This window comes from Pelophylax lessonae (genome assembly GCF_965119305.1).
Source record: "Pelophylax lessonae genome assembly, chromosome: 8".
Classification (NCBI taxonomy): Eukaryota; Metazoa; Chordata; class Amphibia; order Anura; family Ranidae; genus Pelophylax; species Pelophylax lessonae.
This window is the reverse complement of record NC_138775.1, coordinates 4,278,905-4,304,319: the sequence shown is the minus strand read 5'-3', so window position 1 is coordinate 4,304,319 and position 25,415 is coordinate 4,278,905. Positions and strand designations below refer to the sequence as shown.

Below are 25,415 nucleotides of genomic sequence, written 5' to 3'. Positions count from 1 at the left end.
CCTTTTAGATGTTTACCCTGCAAAACACCATTGACAGCATTAATGGGTGCCGTCATTAGTATTCAGACCAAGCCTTCTTAACCTTTGGGAGGGTTTAGCAAGTGTCCTATGAGCCCAGGAAAGCAATTTTGAATCTTTGGCCGCAATGCTTAATTCCTAAAGCTAGGAGGGCAATCTGGCCATACTCATTACTGCCTAAGGTTATGTACTAAACATGTTTTTTTTTTTTGTCAAAGAACATCAGGCCCCTCTTGACGTAGCAGCTGGAGTTGGATCAGGAGCTGGCGACGATTCTGCATCCAGTGCTGTGGTATGTGATATAAGGGAACAAGGTGCACATGTAACATTTCAATGGTAGTAATGATTTTGGCCTAGATGTGGCTTACATTGTGTGTGTTAAATTAGTGCTAGGACATTCTGACGATGCACCAGCACAACAAGAGTTCGATCTTGAACATCAGGGAATTTTGTTAGAATTTGGGTTGCCACTAATGTGCCAAAAACATCCATGACCTTTAAAGTCTGGCCAGTCTTTGATTTTTCTGGTCCAAATTCATGTGTATCGTTTTGTTGGGTTGTCCTGTCCAGGGTTAATTGGGAACAGCTTCATGTCTAAACTTTTTTGCCTTTGTCATATTAGTCCTACCAACATAATATGTACCCATTAACAGAAGTGTTGCTAGCTTGGATAATATTACAATGAACAAGTACTTATTAGAAGCACATCAAACTTTTCAACGTTCAGCTTGGGGTGTTAAGTTGTCAAACTAATCCAAACTATTTAGTCATGATGTTTTATAATGATTTGGTCTATTTCTTCTGCTTTCAGGCAGCCTTCGATGCAGTGGGATTGTCACCTACCCAACCTCGTGCATCTCTGCTGGATGTGGCCGAGAGGCTGCTTAACGAGTATCAGATCCAAAATGAGTTAAGGAGGTCTACTCATCAATCTAGTGAGGTAGTACCGCTGCTAGGGCTCATACATGAATCTGTAGCAACGATGGCACGGGTTCAACAGGATATGCGTGAAAGCTTGGTAAGTTTAGCAAACCAGCATCAACGGGATCGGCAAAGTGTTGACACTCAGGTGCTGGACCCACGCCAATGCCTGTTTGGATCTGAAGATGCCCCATTGGCAGAGCCCTCTCACTCACCTGCCACTGCAGGTTGTGCTAGTGGAAGGGTAATGCCAGTGTTGGCCACTTGGCAACAGCTGGGGATGTGACAATTCCTCCTGTAGCCACTCCTAGCACTTCACACTCCGTTCGGCCTCCCACACCCCTCAATGAGCAATCCTCCTGCACAACCTCATTGCGCACTGGTTCCACAATATCCCTTCCATTTGACTACACTCCCTCCACACCTTTAGAACTTCAATCCTACCCAGGCCGTCAGCCTTTGTCACCAGCCCCAGAGGCCGTTTCCCCCCGCACCGTGGACCCCAACAACCAATCAACCACAACTCCCCACACATCTTCACAACCCTTGCACCACCAACAGCATCAAATAGCCTCGGGGCAGCAGCGCCAAAATCTAATGGTAATGGCACACTATACACAAATTCTGAGGCTGACCCCAGAGCAGATTGGACTATTGGCCCAAGATCTTCTGTCTGGTACATTTCCAGTGTTTACCACATTGCAGCAGCCTCCTGGACACAATCTGATACTAATGGCCCACTGTAGCAAAACCCTAAGGCTGAGCACAGAGCAAATGGGACTATTGGCCGAACATTTGCTGTCTGAAACCTTTCCAGTGTATCAGTCACCACCACCAGCACCTTAATTTGATATTTATTGTATTTATTTGTGTTATTTTTGTTAATGATTGATACATTGGCCAATTTGTGGGGCCATTTTTTGGTTCAATTTGAGGGTGGCACAATATGATTTATTAGAGTGTTTTTTTTTGGTGTTAAGCAATATAAATTTCAGCAAAATGAATAGTTTGTGTTTGATCTTTGTTTTTTTAGCAGTGTTGGTGGCCAAGTAAGGGCCCTGGTTAATGTAGGCATTTATACACACGTGCTTCTCTATCTCCAAACATATGATTTCATTTAAATTTGGAAAACTCAATGTTCACATAATGACCCAGGAAAAGGTCTCCCTTCAAATGTAGCTTCAAAACAAGTCTCAAGGATAACATAAACCAAAGCCAACATGCTAACAATTACAGACCACACCACTCGACTAAACAAATACAACACAAAAGACATTCGATGTGTACACCAAAAAGAAAACTTTGGTAATAAAAGATAAACTCTTTTTAATAACACATGTAGGTGTCTACCAACTGTAGCGTCAAAAAAATATATTAGTAAAATATATAATATAATGTACAAATTTTCAAATGTAACATTTGTGTTGCAACGTGCAACATCCATTTTTTTTTTTTCCAATTTTTTTTTTGTTTTTAGTAAACATTTTTTTATATTTTTTTCCCCAAAAAATTGTTTTTTTAGTAAACATTTTTTTATATTTTTTTTCCCAAAAAAGGTTTTTTTTAGTAAACATTTTTTTATATTTTTTTTCCCAAAAAAGGTTTTTTTTAGTAAACATTTTTTTATATTTTTTTTCCCAAAAAAGGGTTTTTTTAGTAAACATTTTTTTATATTTTTTTTCCCAAAAAAGGGTTTTTTTAGTAAACATTTTTTTATATTTTTTTTTTTAACTAAACATTTTTTTTTATATTTTTTTTTAACTAAACATTTTTTTATATTTTCTTTTCAAAAATATATATATTTTTTTTTAACTAAACATTTTTTTATATTTTTGTTTAAATATTTTTTTTTTTATTTTTTTTCTTTTTTTTGGTAAGAACGATTCAAAGGCGTGACATTACGCACAAATGGCTCCTTAGGGTCCGGATCCACCCCACACAGCTGCTCCAATAACATTATTCATTCTCCGCACCACTTTAAATACGCCAGCATTACCTCGCTGGTGAGGTGGGTGTGCCCTGGGTAGAAAAAGACATGACAATTAGTTTTATGCAAAATGATCCTAACAAGGATTGTAATTAATGTGCCTCAACAAATATGCTTAGGAGTCTATTGGTTGGTTTTTATGAACACTCTGAAGCAAATATGCTAAATTGCTGTTGTAAACCTTGAACTCAAACTTTCAACTCTAATTGTTCAAAAGGTTACATAAGATGGCTTGGAATGTTAGTAGAAGTTCCACCAAAGCTAAGTAAAAGGCTTTTCTGCATGTAAACACAAGCAATCATTTTGAAGAATGTAAGGTGTTTTGTGTTCAATTGGTCAACACGATACATGTGCACACATTTATCTCTATCACCATTGGAATCTGTGGAGCGTTCTCTCTCCCTCTTACTGTCTATAGATTGAACCTGACACATAGTAGAGACTCACCCTTTGGAATTTTGAGGGACAGTTCTGGACGGAGCAGATGTGTCTGCTCCCCTGATCTCCTTTCCGCCATCCCAGCTGTGTTAAGAGAGAAGAAAAAGTTTCTCAACAAATGGACTCACGCTAACTGTAGGTTACGCAGTCATGAAAACGCTCTAACACCCACTCCTTACCCCTCCACACTTCCCTGAAAGTTTTATTTAGACATTGATACGGTGGTGATGCAGATTTGTACAGTGCAAGCGTCATTCTTCTGGGTGAAGCTCGTAGCGTTAAGGATACGTATTCCCTGCTTTTGTGCTGATTGTGTTTCTCTGATGTTTTTTGTGCCTCAGCCCTGCCTGTTCTAAGTGTTGGAAACATATCATTTTTGGAGGGCTGCGGAAAACTAATCAGGTTAGACTTACCCTCTCTAGGTTTTTGGGGACGAGAGAAATCACAATCCTCCTTTTTACATGGCCCCTGTACACACCTCTAGGCACCTCCCTCCTGTTGGTTGACCCCACAGCAGGCAGCTTGCTATGGAGGCACATGAGATGAAGCCAAGCACCCTGTGCCTGTTCAGGCACTAGGCTGTGAGCCAGCCTTGCCCCCCTCCCTTCCGATGGTCTCAATGATTAGGAGTGACAGCATCAGGAGGCAATATTGGCATGCTGTCACCTCAGTTAAGGAGGAGGGGGAGTCTGTTCCAGACAAGTATTTGTGCAAAATTTTAGACAGTAAGAAAATGGTCCCAGTAAGTCTTAGGGGGAATATGCACACCTATCACTTGGAATACTAATGCATAGAATGCATTCACATAAAGAACCTGCTGCCTTTAGAACAACTTGAAGCCTGATCGGGGACATACACAGTTAGCATTTCTCCACTTACTAAGTAGACACATTACTGCAAAAGCACACAACTTACCATCATCACGGTTTTTTTGGCCCCCCGAACAGGATGGGCTTGCTGGCTCAGGAGAAACTGCACAAAAAGAACACAAATTGTGAACTGGAATGTAGTACATTACCGAGGAAGAGTATTTATGAAAGATTGATAAACACACATTTTCAGTGTTGACTAAATCAGGACATGAGTAAATTACAATGTCCCCAAAATATTTTCAAGTACAAAGCACACCATTTCCAATGTAGAGAAACTAACACCAATTTAGAATAGGGTGGCTTGAGAAAACTTAAAAAAAATAACATGTCCTGTAATGCTCCCCAAAACCACCTTTCAAACATGAAGGTTAAGCAAGAGTGTTTCATGACCAACCTTCCTGTCACATATAGCAAAACTACACTTGCTTTGACTCCAACTTAGATTATCCTAGATACACATCATCCTAGCACACACAATACATGTGATAATCTAATTTTAGGTACTTACAGACTAGTTCAGGGGAGCCACTAACATCATCTGCCTCCACCCCTGGAGTGGGGGAGGATGGGGGAGACCCTTCATGGGGGGATGGTGTCCCTTCATGGGGGGATGGTGTCGTATCTCCTAGAAACACAAAGACACGGATACAATCCTTGAACAAAAGCTATTTGATAAAGGCACACAGAAAGTAGTTGGGAAACATTGAAGGTAGTAGTTACAGTGGACTGGGTAAGCAGTCTTCCCCAGTCCTCCACAACAAACATCCTCAATGTCAGCTGCTACATAACCCCAATGTCAAAATATATATATTACAGCCCTTATATTTCCCAGGACACATTGAACACACAAACACATGTAGAATACTTACTTCCCATTTGAGGAGAGCCCAGGTCCTCATCAGTGTCTGACCAATTGGCCTCTTCTTGGGCAACAGTGTCTTCCTGGCCTGGATCCAGGCGACTTGGCCCTGCCTGAGGCTCCTCTCTTGCTGAAGTTACATCAACCACAAAAGAAAACAAAACAAACAATCATTCCTCCAAGTTCGACCTAATACACAACACAACAGCACATCCACATTACTTACAGTGGGCCTGAGAAGTCTGAGGCTCCAGATCCTCATCACTGGTTTCTAAAAAAATAAACAAAAAAATAAACAACAAAAATAATACATTATATATTATTTATGGACACAAATAGGCAGTAACCTCTCATCATGCTAGCACCATACTCAATGCCCCTACAATTCAGAACATAGAAGTGCACTTACACCAATGAGATGCATTGAGCATGTTTTAAAACAGGAGGGCACCATGCAAATTAAGCGGTCGCCTAAGGCCTCGCACCTACAGGGGCCTTGCGGCCAGTGGCGGAGCACCAACATTTCGAAGGGCGCAGTCAGGGAAATCGCCCAAGTAAAAGATTGCTTTCAATCCTCGGATCTAAAATTTGCAGCAGTGTGCTGCAGTCCCTTCACTGCATCTGCCAGGTGTCTGTTGTCCGCTGACACTTACTCCTCCTTCTCTGACTGGGGATTGGCCGTCTGATCATGTTATCCTAAGATGTTGAGGAATCGGTAGGTGTGTACCTGCACCAGTAGGAAGTTACTGCCTGGTCAACTCACTCTGCTATCATCGGTTGTTGCTCTGGGAGGAGAGCTCCGCCCTGGATCCAGAACATACAGGTAACCAGGCCCAGACTTGATATTTTGCAGGCTGCTCATAGATTTGTGGTGTCTACTATGCAAAGTGGTGAGTAGCCCCAGGGAAGTTGGAAGAGTCCGAAAATGGTTGGTGGAGGAGGAGGAGAAGAAGGCCCTGGGTGGCTGGGGGACAAGGAGAGGGCCCCTGGGTGTTTTCTAGAGGAGGAAAGACCCCCAATGAAGCCAGAGTCAGTTGCCAGGGAAGAGAGTGGAGCTGAGCAAGTCCTGCATATCTGACATGAAAGCCAAACATGGTGGAGATGGAGCCCTCTGCCCTACACAATGACAGCACCCGAGGTGGAAGGTGAGGGGTAGCGGGTCTTTGACATTATACAGCATATGGACTCTGTCCATTATTGTTAGTTTGGTTTGGAGTTGTCCTTTAGATGTTTAACTCTGTTGTTTTTGCCCCGAGCTGTGAGGGACTGAGGTATGACAGCCCACTATGCTGGGACTTATAGTGCCCTAGAATGTGGAGGACTGAGGAATCCTTAGTCCCTAACAGAGGGCACTACAAGTCTTAGCATAGCAGGCAGTAGTTCCTTAGTCCCCTACAGAGAGCAGTACAAGTCCAAGCAGGTAGCCTTCTGCGTTGGGACTTGTTGTGCCCTTGACTGTGGTGGACTGAGGAAGGGAAGTGTAAGGGGGTCTCTGTAAGCTCAGATGTATGGGGGAGCTTTGGTGACCACAGAGTTCCCTTTTACACCAGAGTCCCCAGCTTTCCCCCTCAAATAATGGTTCCCAGAACTCTCCTTACATCAGAGTCTTCACACTTCCCTCTTACAGTGTAGTAAGTCTGGAGACTCCGATTTAAAGGGGGCTCTGTGAAATGTGATTAGAGATTAGACATTTCTACAATGTACATTTTTCTACTTACGATCCACAATTTGTAGCAGCTCAAATGGCTCGCTGCCTCTGAAGGCATAGTTCAATGTGGCAGTCCTCCTCCTCCCCTTCTTCACCAAAAGTACAAGAGGGTGTCGCCCGTCCGCTTTTGCTAGAAGCAGAAGAGAAAAAATAAACATAAAAAAAAATCATGTACATAGTAGTATTAAAGGTTGTGAAGAGACACTTGATGGAGGTAGGAAAGGTAGGAGCGAGAGGGAGGGGGGGGGGGTTGTTGGTATTTGTGTTGTTGCATACCTAAACACATGTTCACCTACCCACAAAATTGCAATCTGGTCACATGTCATGTATATTTTTACTTACCGGAGATTTGCTCCACAGCCTTTTTCAGGAGCCTGGGTGAGCGCCTTTTGGCATCACTCCAGGCCCGCTGAAGATCCACCACTAGAGGCAGGAAGTTAAATCTCCGCAGCAGCCTCATCCGGAGACGACACATCATCTTGTACTTTTGGTGAAGATGCATGTTCACCTGATCATACCCCCAGAGGAGGAGGAGCTGTGGAAAGAGCAATGTATGTTTGAGTCCAAGTATGTCCAAAAAAGGACAGTCTTACAAAAACATGCTAGGTCGTCTTTGAGATTTTGTAGAACAAAGAATCCCATTTCTGGTGATACATAGACATCGATGTCCAAATCTACCTCCATGACATAGGTTGCCCCAACTGGTGATTTCCTCTACATGATCTAGACATTTTGACAATTGTCCTTTCATTACACACCCAGGGCCGCCATCAGGGGGGGACAGCCAATACACATGTAGGGGGCCTGAGTGCCTGTAGGGGCCCCGGACCCACCATCCATGAAGTGTGCAGGAGACAGTAGCGAGTTGACACATAAGGCAGGAGAAGCACCGAAGGATAAATGCATAGTAAGCACACTAAACTAGCTGGAAGGCCTGGGACTCAGGAGATGTTAGGAGGTAGGGACTTAAGAGCCTTTCAGCTACTCATTGGCTGAGGAGGTAACAGGAGGCAGGCTGATCCACTTCCTGCTGCCTCCTTAGCCAATGGGTACACAGGGTGCACTGTCCATCACTGCACAGCCTTGTGCTTCCTCTGCTGATGGGATAGAATTCCTCTGCCAAAATAACATGCAGCAGAGATGGAGATAAGAGAGATGTAAATTAAATATTTCCTAATGAAGCTGCTATATTTAGCTAGAATACATGTACAATTCATAGCCCTTGGCATGTTAATTACAGTCACTGTATTTACAACCTTATTGCTGTCCATTTAGCAGGGTGCAAGTAACTTTACACACATGTAGCATAAGTATCAACTTTTGTCACCATGTTAAAAGGACAGCAGTATGGGTAGCATTACAGTGACTGTTATTAGTCCAGGCTCACTAAACTAGCCAATGCTTGGAAAAGCAAGCCATGCAGATTGCTTTTCAGGTCCCTTTTAACATGAGCTGTCTGATTGGGTGTGTCTGTTCATTATGCTGTGCTGAATTACCCTGGATTCGCTATTCCTGCAAGAGGAGCACATGGGATGTGGGAGATGTGAATTTAATGTGTCAGAATTATCCACACAATCACACATAATCCTTTTTAAAGTTCCCCAGCAGAATTTGATGGCATAGTGGTGGACAGCAGTGCCATCAGTTTCCAGTTATATCTGTAAATTAACAAAGCAATGGGATCTGGGGGCGTATTTAACTTGCAATGGACACCCCCATTGAAACACATATAGCAGTGTGAGATGCGTGTGTTGGGAATGTGATCCATTAAGACAAGTGATTATACACTCATGTGTTTCGTTTAGAGGTGATTTGTTCAATGCAATCCTTTGAAGACATGACCAGTCCATATTTTTGGGAGCACTGATTCCATCTCAGGTGAACAAATTAGCTGCTGTGTGCAGATCCAGCTTATGATGGCGAGTCTCCGACAAGACAAAAGGTGCAGAGCTTGCAGTGTGTATGGATGTATTTAAGGCAATAATTTTTGGCATTATGTATTTAGGGAATATAATGTTTCTAATCTTGCATATATGAAAAGGGGCAATACATTTGTCTTTATCTAGACAGATTCCAAAGCGTCATAGCAATCTGTCACAGATAATTGTGTTTAATTTTGTGTAAAAGTATAAACTAATCAAATCTATCTATATACAGGCATACCCCACTTTAAGTACACAATGGGACCAGGGCATGTATGTAAACCGAAAATGTACTTAAAGTGAAGCAATCCCTTTTTTCTTTTCTCAATGCATGAAAATACACCAGCTCCATAGTAAATTTTGGCCACATTGACATGGCCTTGCTCCCAAACCATGTGGGAGCATGTTAAGGGGATCCAGGACTATGACATGATAGATTACCTAGGCAAGCTGGCCAGCCACAAAATGGATATGGTGTAGTCCTGGGTACCCTCTCGTTGCTCCCTAATTTTGTTATCCCTGTCACTTATGGTTTGTGAGCAGTGTCATGGCAAGCTGAACAAGCTGTGTCCTTACTCACGATTGTATATAAAGTGAGTGTACTTAAAGCAGGGTATGCCTATCTATATCTATATAGAAAGTTCAGCGATATGAACCTGTTCCCTATTATATACACTAATATATGGTATATAATATATTCTATATATGTATAAAATATATAGATTTTATATAATGTATACATATTGTATATAATGTATATATATTGTATATAATATATACATAGTATATATATTGTCTCTAATATATATTTTTTTGTGTGTGTGTGTATATATATTCACACATATATATACACACACACACACACACACATATATATATATATATACATACATACATACACACATAATATACAATATATATATATAAAATATATATACATTATATACATAGATTATATATATATATATATATATATATATATATATATATATATGTGTAGGGAACAGGTTCACATCTAGGAAGTTTCTATAACAGGAAGCTTCTAGATCACATCTAATAGGCAGAAAGTGCATGCGCAGATCAGCAGACCAAAAGTTAATTGCACACCCGCTAGATAAGCGACCCACCCAGCCCCCCAGCCACCATCCCCCATCTCGCACATTCACCCCCCCCTCCTTACCTTACACACAAATGCCACAATTTCGGCAGTAAAGAGTGCAGGAGCCATGATGCACAAACTTGCGAGAGGGCCTGGACAATTTCCAGAAACGTGTGCACTCACCAATAGTTTTGTTTCCGGTTGCATGTATAAATGTGAGAACGCGGTTTTGTATATTAGCGAATTCGCAAACAATAGTCACCTTACACAACCATTAAGCATATTTAACTTAAAACAAGAAATACAAATACATACATTTGTGGACACCAGAAAACTTTATTTAGACACATGAAGACATTTGAAAAAAAGATTTGAAACATGCTGTTTATTACACAAATACACAGCTCAAACATTTCACATAACATATTTTTGGCACAGTCTCCACAGTATCCCATTGAAGCCACAGATTTGGATTTTTAAAACAAAAACAACCTTTGTACAACATTTAGACCATATACATTGACAAAGAGCCCATAATCAACAGATGCATGTGCAGATTGACAGAACAATACACAATTATGTTAACAGCAATAAATACTTACAGAGAGTCAACACACAACACAGCCAAATCGCACCTCCATAAATAACAAAGGCCCCCAAATGTTAACCATAAAGCATGTGACACACAATATATTGGACCTCTTCCTAGGTCAAATCTTTCCTGCTGTCTGAGTGAGCTATATATAATCAAAGCAAACACACACCCAGAATGGTAACTCCCAGGCAAAAATTTAACTGTGTGTGTCCTGTGTGTTTTGGAGCATGCTCAGTTGCCAAAAAAAGGGAAATAGAAATGAGGAGGAGGAGAGAGACCTAAACAGCCCAAATACATGTATGTATGTATGTAGGTGTGTATATATGTGAATTGATAAAATTCTCTCTTCAAGTTTGCTAGTCATTATTTAGAATGTTTAGATACAGGAATACATACATATATATACAATTACATGAGAGAGCGAGAGAGAGAGAAATATATATTTAGGGAAACAATTGAAACACACCTTTTGGGATTTGGGAAGTGAGATTGTGAAGATTGAACAGATATGTAAGCCAACAATCTGACTCATCACTCATGAACATCCCTAATCTTGGCGTGGCAATTATATCAGGCGTTCTTATGGGCGTTTTTGCTGGCGTTTTCCCAGGCGTTTTGACATGCATTTTTTGGGCAGGCATTTTTATATGAAATCACCTAAAAAAGCCCCAAAAACAGACCACGAACACCTACATGTGAACGTAGCCCGTTTGGGGGCGTTTGAGGGGGATTTGTACAGCTCAAGGATCAACTCCCAAAACAGCCAAAAAATTCAATCCTATTCAGTTCAATGGCCCCTGTTCCCATGTGAGCATTTTGACGGCATGAGGAAAACACCCAAGCTCACTGAGAAATAGCACAATCATTAGGGAGTCTGCCTTTCTGCTGTAGGTTTGTAAGTTCAAATCCAGAAGGAGCCCTCTGTATGGGCAACACTTGGAGATCTCCAAATGTTCACATCATTCATTTTGTTCATGTTTGAAAAAGGCATGTGTATCAGCAAACTTTTAATCTAAAGACATGAACAAAATACAAAAGATGCCACATAAAGTCAATATGTAGCAATATTGTGAGCTAAAGCTATATTTGTTTGTTGGGCATACTTTGCTAATTAGCCAAGTATGGGGATATATATATATACCTTCAGTTAAATGTGTAGTCAAATGGTAACACTTGGCCATACCCATATGGAAGAAAAGGTAGAATTTGCAATATATTTAGAAAAATATTCTTTTGAATCACATAAAATATTGGCAAAATTGTGACATTTCTTTGATATGTGTGAAATGCTAATAATCTTTCTTTGAAATATGTTTTCCATCTATTTTTGTTCTATCTGACGACCAATTCCCCAATGTAATATTTTGTGGGTTTTTTCAGATAATGTGGAGGTTCTATATAAACACTGTAGATTTGACTGTTATGATTTCTGAGTTAGCAGGAAAGGTGTATGGAATGTGATGGTGTTTACTAAGGGATCCCTTGTTGGAAGTGTGCATGTTTTTCCAATTCCGCCGTTTTTTTCCATTTTCTATGCGCGAGACAGCGGATTTTCAATCGGTATTCAAAAAAAATATTGCCCAAAATCGCGCTGGCGGAATTTTTTGAGCCTATTTGGCGTTGCGCATGCGCACATTCGCGCGTTTGCAGCTCGGGGCTGGAGGAGCTTTTTAACCTTTCTACACTTTAGCAGATATCTCTCTTTCTAAGTCAGTTTTTGACATTTTTTAAAAGCTAGTCATCTCCAAATTGTTTTCCACACCTTCCACAGTGATTTGGGATTTTTGGGGGTACAGGGGAAAATTTGGCAAAACTTTAGTCGAGCTTTTAGCTGGCGTGTTTTTAAGTCGCGCTCTGACCTTGTTGCATCTTAATGAATCTCACACTAGGCGTTATTGTCCGCCCGCCATTCTCTGAATACCAATTCTGACGTACGAATTCGCCGGTTCGCAAAAAACCCGCCAAAACGCCAATTTGCTGTACTATGAATCAGGCCCCAAGTGTGCTTATAGAAAGTTAGGAGAGTTTGTGTAATAGGTGCAGATGTTATGGACCATTTTCTTTTTTTATGCATAAAGAACTAAGTGGTATATGGATTCAACTTTAAGTTACTTCACTTTCAAGGATTGTTAATTGCTGTGGTTTCAGACCCTATTCAGGTAATGTATATCTTGAGAGAGTCTATAATATGACAGTAAGTTGGCATGATAGACAACATACTAAGATTTAGATTTTTCTCCAAGGCTTAGGTCAGAAGGTTATCTTTGAGAAAATAGTTGAATTAAACTAAATTTCCCAAAGTTTTATACAGGCGAACAATGCCCCTTCTTATGATGACGAGATGGGGTAATTAGTAAGATGAGGCCCCATCTGACGTGATTTCAAGTGGAAAACAATTCCCAAAGGATAAAAGTTTTATGATAGTTGAGAAAGGGGGGAGAATTAAAAAGATCAGGGAGGGAGCAGGACACTCTGAGGAGGTTCTGACACACTGATGGGAGACATCTGAAGCTGGCGGCAGGCTATTCAAACGTGACATCTTAGGCAACAGACATTGAAGTTTTTGGTAAAGTATACATTTCTATTTTTCAATTCACTTGCCATATACATCTGACTGAACCATTAGATTACCTTTAAGATATGAACTTAGATCATTCTAACTGCAGTATGACCGGTCTATTTTCTAATCTTGGGAGATTATACACATATGTATAAATCTTCTTGAGGCTGATTTCAGCCCATAGTAAATGGTGCAGTTGTGATGTATTCTTAACCACTTTACATCTGCACGCGGTAATACTACTGCGGCAGAGTGGCACGATCCCGTCTGGTCACGTAGATCTACATCATGCGCGATCTCGGCTCCCAGAGCGCGCTCCCGCGCGCGCCACGGGTTCCGATTCCGATGGCATTCGGTAGGGAACCGATCAATCACCAGATACTGACCAATGATTTTTGGACAGTGTCTGGCGATCGGTCCCAACCAATGGCAATCTGTCCCCTGTCTGTGTAATGTAAACACAGGCAGGGGAAGTGATGTCACTGTCCCTCCGGGAGTCCTTTCGGTTCCAGGAGAAGACAGAGAGACATCAAAAACGTGAGTTCCACCAAGCAGCACACTGACACACCTCACATAGGCACATTTAACCCCTTGATCACCTCTGATCACCCCCTGATCACCCCCAAACCCCTCACAGTGAACACTATATACAGTGGTATACAGATATTTTACTGATCACTGTATAAGTGTCACTTGTGAGCGTAGTTTGCGCCTGCGTTAGGCCAAAATTGGGTTAGGGCACCCGCCACCTATCCCCTAATAAACTTTTAACCCCTTGATCAGCCCCAGTTAACCCCTTTACACCCTATTACTCTGTGCACTAAATACAGTATATAGGTAAATACTGATCACTGTATTTAGTGTCACTAGTGACCCTAATTTGCGCTTGCGCTAAGCCCAGATAGGGTTAGGGCACCCGCTACCTATCCCCTAATAAACTTTTAATCCCTTGATCTTCCCCAGTTAACCCCATTCACTCCCTATAACACAGTGCACTAATATATACAGTATATCAGATAACTACTGATCACTGTATTTAGTGTCACTTGTGACCCTAATTTGCGCTTGCGCTAGGCCCAAATAGGTTTAGGCCACCCGCCATCTATCCCCTATAAAGGTTTAACCCCTTCATCCCCCCCAGTTAACCCCTTCACTGCCCTGTCACAGTGTTCACTATATACAGTGATTACCGATCACTGTATTAGCGTCATGGGTGACACAACTTAGGCTAGCTAGTTAGCGTCAGGGTCCCACTACACCACCGTTACTTAGCGTCAGTTAGAGTCAAGCACACTAACACACACACACACCTCCATTACCAGTATAGTGTTTGAACAGATCAATATCTGATCTGATCAGAACTATACTGGCGTCCCCATAATTTAGTGTTCCCCAAACTCAGTGTTTGCACAATCAGCACTGATTCCTGCTAGCACCTGCGTTTAGCCCCCTTGCCCAGACCACCTTACCCAGGCAAGTGCAGTAATCAATAGATTACTGACACTTCCAAAAAACACAAATCACACAAAACCGCTGCATTAGCAGAGTCAGGCCTGATCTCTGCTAGCACTAGCAGTTTTTTTTTTGTAGCGACCAAATAGTCCTCGACAACCAGGTGCTTTTATTACCTAGTAGTCGCACTACTGTACCGGTAAATTTAGTTACTAAAATGACAAAACGTTGGTACAGTGGTGAAGAGGTCTACAATATACTGACCACGGCACGTGATAGCGATGGGGAAGCCTCACTGTCAGAATCAGGGTCAGTATATGAACCAGATGACAGCAGCGGCTCCCTGACAGATAGCTCCGACAGAGGGGTCCCTGCTAAGGTCAGGCGTACCCGACCCCATTCTGGAGTTGCTGACTTGCAAGAACTGGGAGTTTCTTATATGCAGCAGAGTGCCAGTACTAGTGCCGCTCACACTTCTCGTGATCTGGCAAGCACGAGCGGCCTAGTACACCCTGGACCTTCAATCAGCACTGCAGTATCACCTGGAGACGTGGCAATTCACCTAAGTGCAGTTGAAGCTGGTGCGGTGGCTAGCACGAGTAGTGGCCCGCAGCCACCGTGTATCCGAAGACAGGCCCGTAGAGCCCATAGTGTCCTCCCTGAAGCGCTGGCATATCCTAATTGGCAGCCTACAGATTCCACAGCGCCAGTACTTCCCCCATTCACCGCCCAACCCGGAATCCAAGTGGAAACAGCTGGTTTTAATCCCATAAACTTTTTTGAGCTGTTTTTCACTGAAGATCTTTTCAGATCTATTGTGGGCCAATCAAATTTGTACGCTCAACAATTCATCGCCGCCAACCCAAATTCACCCCTTGCCAGACCATTCGCCTGGAATCCTATTACGATTCAGGAGTTTAAAACCTTTCTGGGCCTTTCCTTCAACACGGGCATTACAAAAAAGAATGAATTGCGGTTATATTTGTCCACTGACCCAATTCATCAAACGTACGTGTTCTCTGCTGCTATGTCCAGGGCTCGATACGAACAAATATTTCGGTTCATGCATTTCAACGACAATGAACTCTGTCGTCCTCGGGGAGACCCTGCATATGATCGGCTCCACAAAATTCGCCCCCTCGTAGACCACTTCAATCAGCGGTTCGCAGCCTTGTTTACCCCCCAACAAAATGTCTGCGTTGACGAGTCCCTGATTAAGTTTACTGGCCGCCTTGCTATCAAACAGTACCTCCCCAGCAAGCGTGCCAGATACGGGGTCAAGTTGTATAAGCTGTGTGACAGGGCCACAGGCCTGGAATCCTATTATGATTCAGGAGTTTAAAACCTTTCTGGGCCTTTCCTTCAACACGGGCATTACAAAAAAGAATGAATTGCGGTTATATTGGTCCACTGACCCAATTCATCAAATGTACGTGTTCTCTGCTGCTATGTCCAGGGCTCGATATGAACAAGTATTTTTCAGTTCATGCATTTCAACGACAATGAACTCTGTCGTCCTCGGGGAGACCCTGCATATGATCGGCTCCACAAAATTCGCCCCCTCGTAGACCACTTCAATCAGCAGTTCGCAGCCTTGTTTACCCCCCAACAAAATGTCTGCGTTGACGAGTCCCTGATTAAGTTTACTGGCCGTCTTGCTATCAAACAGTACCTCCCCAGCAAGCGTGCCAGATACGGGGTCAAGCTGTATAAGCTGTGTGACAGGGCCACAGGCTATACAGTTAATTTCCGTGTCTACGAGGGAAAAGATAGCACTGTGGAGCCCCCGATTGCCCAGACTACATAGGGAGCAGCGGCAAGATAGTTTGGGACTTGGTGTCACCCTTATTCGGAAAGGGGTACCACTTGTACGTGGACAACTTCTATACAAGCGTGCCACTTTTTAGACACCTCTTTCAATTGCAAATTGGCGCTTGTGGCACCGTGCGATCTAATCGCCGGGGCTTCCCCTGACGGCTAGTGAATGTCCCACTGAGCTCGGGGGAGAGATCCTGCTTGAGGTGCGAGGAATTGCTTGCAGTGAAGTGGAGGGACAAATGAAACGTTTACGTGCTGTCCTCCATTCACCCAGGCACGGCAGTCCAAATTACTACGGTCTCCGGTGTTGTTGTTGAGAAGCCCCTCTGTGTCCACGAATATAACTGTAAAATGGGAGGGGTGGACTTCAACGACCAGATGATGGGACCGTACTTAATTGCCCGTAAGGCCAGACGCTGGTACAAAAAAGTGTCTGTATACCTATTTCAATTGGCTGTTTACAATGCTTTTGTCTTATACAAAGCGTCTGCCGGAACATTATCCTTCTTTCAATTCCAAGAAGAGATAATCAGAGCCCTTCTGTATCCAGCTGGTGCTCCTGTCCCAATTCCCCAACCAGATGCAGTGAGCCAGCTGCATGAGAGGCATTTTCCGCAATTCCTCCCGAGTACCCCTACCAAACGATACCCCCAAAAAAGATGCTGTGTCTGCAGCAAGCGCGGATTTAGGCGTGACACCCGGAATTATTGTCCCGACTGTCCTGACCGACCTGGTCTTTGCCACGGTGACTGTTTCCGTCGCTACCACACACTAGTGGATTATTAGCGTAGGGTACAGCACGGCACAGTTTAGGGCACATTTACACAGGGTCTCAAAAGATGTTCGATGGCTATCGTCATTTTGAGAGACCTGAACCTGGAACTCGACGTTTGAAGAAAAAAAAAAAATACATAAAAAAGCCCAAAATAGTTGTGGTCATTTTTTATGTTCTTCTACACTTCCTAATGTACTTTTGCTGTATGTTTTTCATTCTTTTGTGACCTGTTTCTCTTGCAGGTACTCGTCGGCTGCCATGGCATTGATTTTATATATTCTGACACAAACAGTGTTTGCGCTCAGCATATATGGATACCCTTGCTGGCAGCAGCTGTGGTGATTTTCTGATTTTAGCACTGCAGTTAAAATCCTATTTTGGTATACGTGGATAGTGTCGTGTATACCCATCATTAAATTCAGTGGGTGGTTGTTTGGGCGGTTAATGATGAGTAATACTACGCATTATTCTTGTGCTGATTTCTGATAGGTTCTCTTTTTTTCCATTCAGACCACAGGCTGCATGAAAAAAAAAAAAAAACGATATGCCAAACAAGGACCAGCAATGTACTGGTGCGTTGCTGGACTTTGAGTGGTTATACCAGGATGATGCCTGCAGATTTAGGCATCATCTTGGTATTGTTTTTTTACAGCCAGCGGTCGGCTTACATGTAAAAGCAATCCTATCAGATAATTGGCCGCTAGACCGCTTTTACATGCAGTGGGAGGGGACTCCCCCCCTCCTGCTGCCTTCCGCCGCCTCCAACGGTTTTTCTCAGGCTCTCCTGTCCCACCGGTTAACCCGAGAGTGCAGCAGGTGGTTCAATTATCTAACCATAGAGCTGATTGGAGATGAGAATGACTCCAATCATCTCTATGGGCTAAGATATCGGAAGCTACGAGAAATTCATGACTTCTGTTTCGCCAGAAATAAACAGCGCCATTGGGAAATTGGGAAAGCATTTTATCACACCAATTTTGGTGTGGTCAGATGCGTTAAGGTCAGAGGAGAGATCTAGAGTCAAAAAGACCCCAATTTCTTTTAAAAAGAGTACCTGTCACTACAGATTGCTATCATAGGGGAAATTTAAATTCACTGTGATAACAATAAAAATTATTAAAAAAAAAAAAAAAATGAAAGAAAAGGTGACAAAATAACATAAAAAAGCGAATTAAAAAAAAAAAATCAAGCCCCCCTGTCCACCCGTGCTTGCGCGCAAATGCGCACACAAGCGTTGGTCTAGTGACATATGTAAACCGCAATTGCACCATGCATGTGAGGTATCGCCACAAACGCCAGGTTGAGGGCAGTAATTCTTGCAGTAGACCTCCTCTGTAAGTCCAAAGTGGTAACCTGTAAAGACTTTTAAAGGCTTTTAAAACCGTACGTAGTTTGTTGCCGCTGCACCGGTGTGCGCAATTTTGAAAGCATGTCATGTTTGGTGTCTATGTACTCGGCATAAGATTATATTTTAAATTTTACCAAATAATTAGGAATTATATAGTGTATTTCTGCATTAAATATAAAAAAGTGTTTTTTTACGCAAAAATTGCGTTTGGAAAATGTGTGCGCAAATACGGTGTGACAAAAAAACTTGCAACATCCACCATTTTGTTCTGTAGGGCCTCTGCTTTAAAAAAATATTTAATGTTTGGGGGTTCAAAGTAATTTTCTTGTAAAAAAAAATATTTTTTCATGTAAACAAAAAGTCACAGAAAAGGCTTGGTTTTCCAGTGGTTAGAAGAGTGGGTGATGTGTTGCTAAGATTGAGCATAAAATGCCAGGACTGTTCAAACACCCCTCAAATGACCCATTTTTGGAAAGTAGACACCCAAAGCTATTTGCTGAGATACATATTGAGTCCATGGAGTATTTTACATTTTGCCCTAAGTTTCAGGAAAATGACAATTTGTTTTTTTATTGTTTTTTTTTACACAAAGTTGTCACTAAATAATACATTGCTCACGCATGCCATGGGTATATGTGAAATGACACCCCAAAATACATTCTGCTGCTTCTCCTGAGTACAGGGATACCCCATGCGTGAGACTTTTTGGCAGTCTAGCTGCATACAGGACCCCGAAAACCAATCCCCATCTTCAAGTTTTCTAATGGCGTAAATTGCTTATTTTACCTCTGCACTACCTGTCACAGTTTCAGAGGCCCTGACATTTCAAGATAGGACAAAAACCCCCCCAAACGACCCCATTTTGCAAAGTAGACACTCCAAGCTATTAGCTGAGAGGCATGATGAGTCCATGGAATAGTTTATATTTTGCCACAAGTTTCGGGAAAATTATAATTTTTTTTTTGTTTTTTTACACAAAGTTGTCAGTAAATGATATAATGCTCACAAATGTCATGGGTATATGTGAAATGACACCCCAAAATACATTCTGCTGCTTCTCCTGAGTGCAGGGATATCACATGTGTGAGACTTTTTGGCAGTCTAGCTGCGTACAGGACCCGGAAAACCAATCCGCACCTTCCGGCTTTCTAAGGGCGTAAATTGTTGATCTCACTCCTTACTACCTATCACACTTTTGAAGGCCATGAAATGCCAAGATGGCACAAAACCCCCCTAAATGACCCCATTTTGCAAAGTAGACACTCCAATCTATTTGCTGAGAGGCATGGTGAGTATTTTGCATCTCTCATTTTTTTGGGAAAATGAATAAAAAACAGGAAAATGCATTTTTTTCCCCTCTTTTTTCAATTTTCAAAACTTTGTGACAAAAAGTGAGATCTGCAAAACACTAAACATGCCTCTCTGCAAATAGCTTAGGGTGTCTACTTTCCGAAAATGGGTCATTTGGGGGGGGGGGGTTATGCTGTCTTGGCATTTCATGGCCTCCGAAACTGTGATAGGTAGTCAGGAGTAAAATCAACAATTTACGCCCTTGGAAAGCCTGAAAGTGGTGATTGGTTTTCGGGGTCCTGTACTCAGCTAGACTGCAATAAAGTCTCACACATGGGGTATCCCTGTACTCAGGAGAAGCAGCAGAATGTATTTTGGGGTGTCATTTCACATATACCCATGGCATGTGTGAGAAATATATCATTTAGTGACAACTTTGTGTAAAAAAACAACAAAAAAAAAAATAAAAATATATTTCCAGGAACTTGTGGTAAAATATTCCATGGACTCACCATGCCTCTCAGGAAATAGCTGGGGGTGTCTACTTCACAAAATGGGGTCATTTGGGGGGTTGTGCTATCTTGAAATATCAGGGCCTCCGAAACTGTGATGGGTAGTGAGGAGTAAAATCAAAGATTTACGCCATTAGAAAACCTAAAGATGGTGATTGATTTTCGGGGTCCCGTACACAGCTAGTCTCACACATGGGGTATCCCCATACTTAGGAGAAGCGGTAGAATGTATTTTGGGGTGTCATTCCACATATACCCATGTCATGTGTGAGAAATTTATCTTTTAGTGACAACTTTGTGTTAAAAAAAAAAAAAAATTGTAATTTTCCCAAAACTTGTGGCAAAATTTAAAATATTCCATGGACTCACCATGCCTCTCAGCAAACAGCTTGGGGTGTCTACTTTCCAAAAAGGGGTCATTTGGGGGGGGAGGTTTATGGTATCTTGACATTTCAGGGCCTCCTAAACCGTTATAGGTAGTGAGAAAATGCAATGAAAATGTACGCCCTTTGAAATTCTGATGGTGGTGATTGGTTTTCGAGGTTCCGTACACAGCTAGGCTCCCAAAAAGTCTCCCATATGTGGTATCCCTGTACTCAGGAGAAGCAGCAGAATATATTTTGGGGTGTAATTACACATATACCCATGGCATGTGTGAGCAATATACCATTTCAATGACAACTTTGTGTAAAAAAAAAAAAAAAAAAAATTTTTTTAGTCCTTTTTCAAACACCTGTGACAAAAAAATGAAATATTCAATGAGCTCAACATGCCTCTTAGGACATTCCTTAGGATGTCTACTTTCCAAAAAGTGGTAATTTGGGGGGGTTTTGTACTGCCCTGCCATTTTAGCACTTCATGAAATGAGGTAGGCAGTCAGAAATGAAAGCTTCCATCATAGACCGTATACTGGAGCTCAAGGACCATAGAATTGCCCATATTTACAAACCGCTTCAGCTTCAACTTGGCAACCCCAGGTCCAAGACCGATAAATCCTCGTGGGATAAAGACCTTTCATTCGAAGGATCAAAGCCATATATCCTGCAGGGCTTTAGAACTGTATGCTCTTATACTACTAACGAATTCTGGAGGGAGCAGCAACTCAGGATAATCCACAGAGCTTACTTTCCCTTCTCAACAATTACATCTGCCACCCCCCTCCGCTGTTGCCCCTGGTGTCATTTGCATAGACCTACTCTCTTCCACAGACTCTGGTCCTGTCCCATGATCGTCCGGTTTTGGACTTCAGTGGCGCACTTCATCTCTAGAATGACCGGTTATTTACCTCCCATGGACCCCTTCTCCTTCATATTTGGTCTGATAGATGACTCTCCAGTTCCTTCCTCTAAATGACTTCTCAAACCTCATTTACCGCTTGTTAAACGTCATAAGCCTTGGTTATCCACATGCTTGATGACTGCCAGGAGGGCCATCCTACGATCCTGGATACACTCAACCCCACCAACCCTTACGGCTGTTAAATTGGAATTAGAAGCTCTCTTCAAGCGGGAAAACCTGGATGTGTCTGTATTTAACGCTTCCCCCCATCGATTCCATGCTAAATGGGACCTTTACATTAAGTCTTGTGCTCCCCGGGGGATGCCTCTGAAGCCTTCTACATTACTACGCACATATCCTAGCGGGAACCCCCTGAACACATCCGCATTTGTGGACTGATACCCTTGATTAAGCATACTGTTACCTCTTGGATGCCTCATTGACCAATAGAGATACCTTACTGTGTTATTCAACCTGTTCTTTATCTGTTGCTCTAGCTCTTCCTCTCTCTACCTCCTCACTATGCCTATCTATGCCATCTGACCCTTCTAGATGGGAGGGGGGTCAATGGCACTTATGATATGACTAACCACTTCCCCCTGTGACGCTGGTCCCCCTTACTACATCTCTCTTTTTTTTTCTTTTCATCTTTCCCCAGTCTTACTCTCCTCTCATACCCCTCCCCATCCTCACCCTTCCCGGCCTCCCCTCCCCTATTCCCTTATTCCTTTTCAATCTCCCTTGTATCCCCTGCCTTCCTATACCAACCCCCCCCCCCCCCCTAGATTTCTAGGGCTTAACCCCTACAGTGTCTACTTTTATTTCTAACCTTCAGTTATAGGTTTCCGATAGACCTGTTGGGTCCTGTACCTGCTTTCTTGCATTGTTAAAGTTGTTTTGTTTTCATATGCTTATTGTACACTTTGAAAACCCAATAAAATATTGATTTAAAAAAAAAAAAAAAGAAATTAAAGCTGCGTAAATTTCAGTATTTACACCATATTTTGTATACGCTCTAACTTTTGCGCAAACCAATAAAAATACGCTCATTGAGATTTTTTTTTGTCAAAGACATGTAGCTAAATACATTTTGGCCAAAAATATGACATAAATTGAGTATATTGCATATTTTTGAAAAGACAAAGTTAAAAATGTCATTTTTTCTCAAAAATGTCGCTCTTTTTTTATTAATATCGCAAAAAATAAAAAGCGCAGAGGTGATCAAATACCACCAAAAGAAAGCTCTGTTTGTGGGAAAAAAAGGACGTAAATTTAGTTTGGGTACCACATTGCATGACCGCAGAATTGTCAGTTAAAGTCGCACAGTGCCGAAGCACAAAAAGTGGCCTGGACGTAAGACAGCAAAATCCTCTGGTGGTGAAGTGGTTAAACATATCCCTTAAGCTCCTCTCACTGCTAAGCACTTGATCACACCCACAATTTATGGCGATGTAGCATGCTGCAGGTCTTTTCACTCCTCCAGTATCCCTCATTCTGAAGTTCAAAAGTTGAGAGGTATGAGTGTCTGTCTAAACAATGTATGTCAAAGTAAAATATGAAGGAAAAAAGTTTTTTTATTTTTTAAATGCACGCCTAACAGGTTGGATACTGTTGTTGTTCTATTCGGCTATTGAATAAAAAAAAAACATTTGAATGAAAAACTGAAAAATATTTTTTTTTTCCCTAAATACTGAAAAATAATTATTTTCCCCTTACATTGGTGCTTTTTGAAGAGCACGTTAGAAAAGCAGTGTCTGTCTAAAGACTGTATGTCAAAGTAAAATATGAAGGAAAAATGTTTTTTTCTTTTTTAAATGCAGATTAAGCAGACACATATTCACTGAGCTTGCATTAAATGTGCAGCACCGCACGCCGCCCACCTAACAGACTGATAAAAGTTTTTTTTTTCTCCTTTCTCTTCCTCACTGGGCTCAGGTCAGGGCATAAAGATCATGCACTGCACCCCCGCACAATACAATCAATGTAGATCGCTGTCTGATTAAAGAAGATTCTTCCTATTCTTTCCCTCAAAGCAATCTCCAGCCTGACCCTACAATAATCTCCTATCTCTCCCTCAGCAGAAGTATCAGGAACCTCTCCCTAGTATAGTTATAGCAGAGTGATGCGCAGCGCTATGTGACTTCAGCTTATATAGAGGCTGGGTCACATGCTTCACTGGCCAATCACAGCTACGGCATTAGTAGGCTTAGTAGTACGCTTGCTGATTGGCTGCCTTGCACCTGTTGAAACCGCGCCATTAAAGCCGCGCCAAAACATCAAATAACATTACCGAACAACAGATAGTACCCGAACATACAGTGAAATGTTCGGGTCCGTGTCCAGGTATCGAATACCCAAAAGTCCGGTACGAACACAAACAATACAGTCCGGGTTCGCTCAACCCTATCAAAGAGTTACAGTATCATGAGGTTAACAAACACATCCAGAATCTTCTAAATGTAGCCCAGGCATCTGGCTTACAGTGACCCTTGGTTGTGAAAACTTTAAGTACAATTACGAGCCACTGGCATTTTTATAATTCATGAAAGATATTACTAAAGCCTTTAATCTACTGAAAATTCCCTAGAAATATAAAAATATCAAATTTCACAGTTTTTATTTTCAGCAGCACGCCTGAACTAATTTTAAATAATATAAAGACCTCATAAGTGCCTCCATCAGGTCTTTGTTCCTCAGGCTGTAGATCAGAGGATTCAGCAATGGGCTAATGAGGGCAGATATGACTGTAAACAGTTTGTTTAAACTGAACATATCGCTGGAAGTTGGAACCAAGTAAATAAAAATTAAGGAGCCATAAAAGATGAAGACCACGGTGAGGTGTGAGGTGCAGGTGGAGAAGGCTTTCATCTTTCCAGTTTTGCTACGAATTCTGAGAATGGTTCTAAAAATATAGACATAGGGAAGAAAGGTCAAAAGAAAAGCTCCTAATCCAACACTGGCACCTGCTAAGAATACGGCCACCATGTTCATGAAGGGGTCACTACATGTAATTTGATATAAGTGTGGGAGGTTGCAAAAGAAGTTGTGTATGGACGTTTCTCCACAGAAGGACAACCTGAGCAAAAATAAAGTATGAACCAAAGAGAGAGAACATCCTGCAACCCAGACCAGAGAGGCCATATGAGTACAGACCCTCCAAGACATAATTTGTGTGTAATGTAGAGCGTGGCAGATGGCAAGGTATCGGTCATAGGACATAGCCGAGAGCAAGAAAAGTTCTGAGCAAACAAAAGAGAGATAGAAAAAGACTTGGGCTATACAGGCAGGAATGGATATCAATTGTCTGTTTGTGACCAAGTCATAAAGCATCCTTGGTGCGGTCACTGATGAATAGGACATGTCCAGAAAGGCCAAGTTAGCAAGAAAAAAATACATTGGGTTGTGCAGATGGTAGTCAGTGAGGACCAAGAAAAAGATAAGAAGGTTTGAGATAACAGTCATCAGATAGATCAGAAGGAAGAGCACAAAAAGTCCATTCATGGTCAGTGGATGGTCTGATAGACCCACAAGAGTAAAGGAGGAAATCTCTGTCACGTTTCTCATATCAATCTAATTCAATCATCATTCTGAGGAATTATTAAAAGAAGAGCATGTGCGGGTGCCTAAATATTATTCACAGGTTTGCATGTAGGCCAGCTTATGATTTATTCTTATATAAGATGTTGGCAGTCCTGTAGGACAATCTGCTGCCTTGTAAAAACACGAAGTCTCATTAAAAATCTCCATAGAATAAATGTGTAACACCTTTGTGACTTGGGCGCCTTTTTGCTATAATTTGATACAGATAATAAAATCTGAACTGTAAATAAAATCCAAAGAAATTGTTTTAATCTGTTTGTCAACTATAGTATTTATTGGCTACGGGACAGAGTGATCTAAAATATTTAACATGAACAATGATTTTTCCTTTAGCTTCCATCATTTTGTAGTTGGATCTTGTAA

The 25,415-nt window shown here is 41.8% G+C and overlaps 1 protein-coding gene across 1 annotated transcript in view; it reads right to left on the bottom strand.

Annotated features, from left to right (window-relative positions):
- The window catches only part of LOC309562301 (olfactory receptor 1G1-like), a gene marked incomplete at both ends in the record, with an annotated part of 40,828 nt that extends 15,812 nt beyond the window's left edge, over positions 1–25,016 (bottom strand). Inside the window, one exon of the mRNA XM_082266439.1 lies at positions 24,847–25,016. Coding sequence (XP_082122565.1) covers positions 24,847–25,016 — 170 coding nt within the window. The remainder of the gene's footprint in view (positions 1–24,846) is intronic.
- Positions 25,017–25,415: the final 399 nt, after the last annotated feature.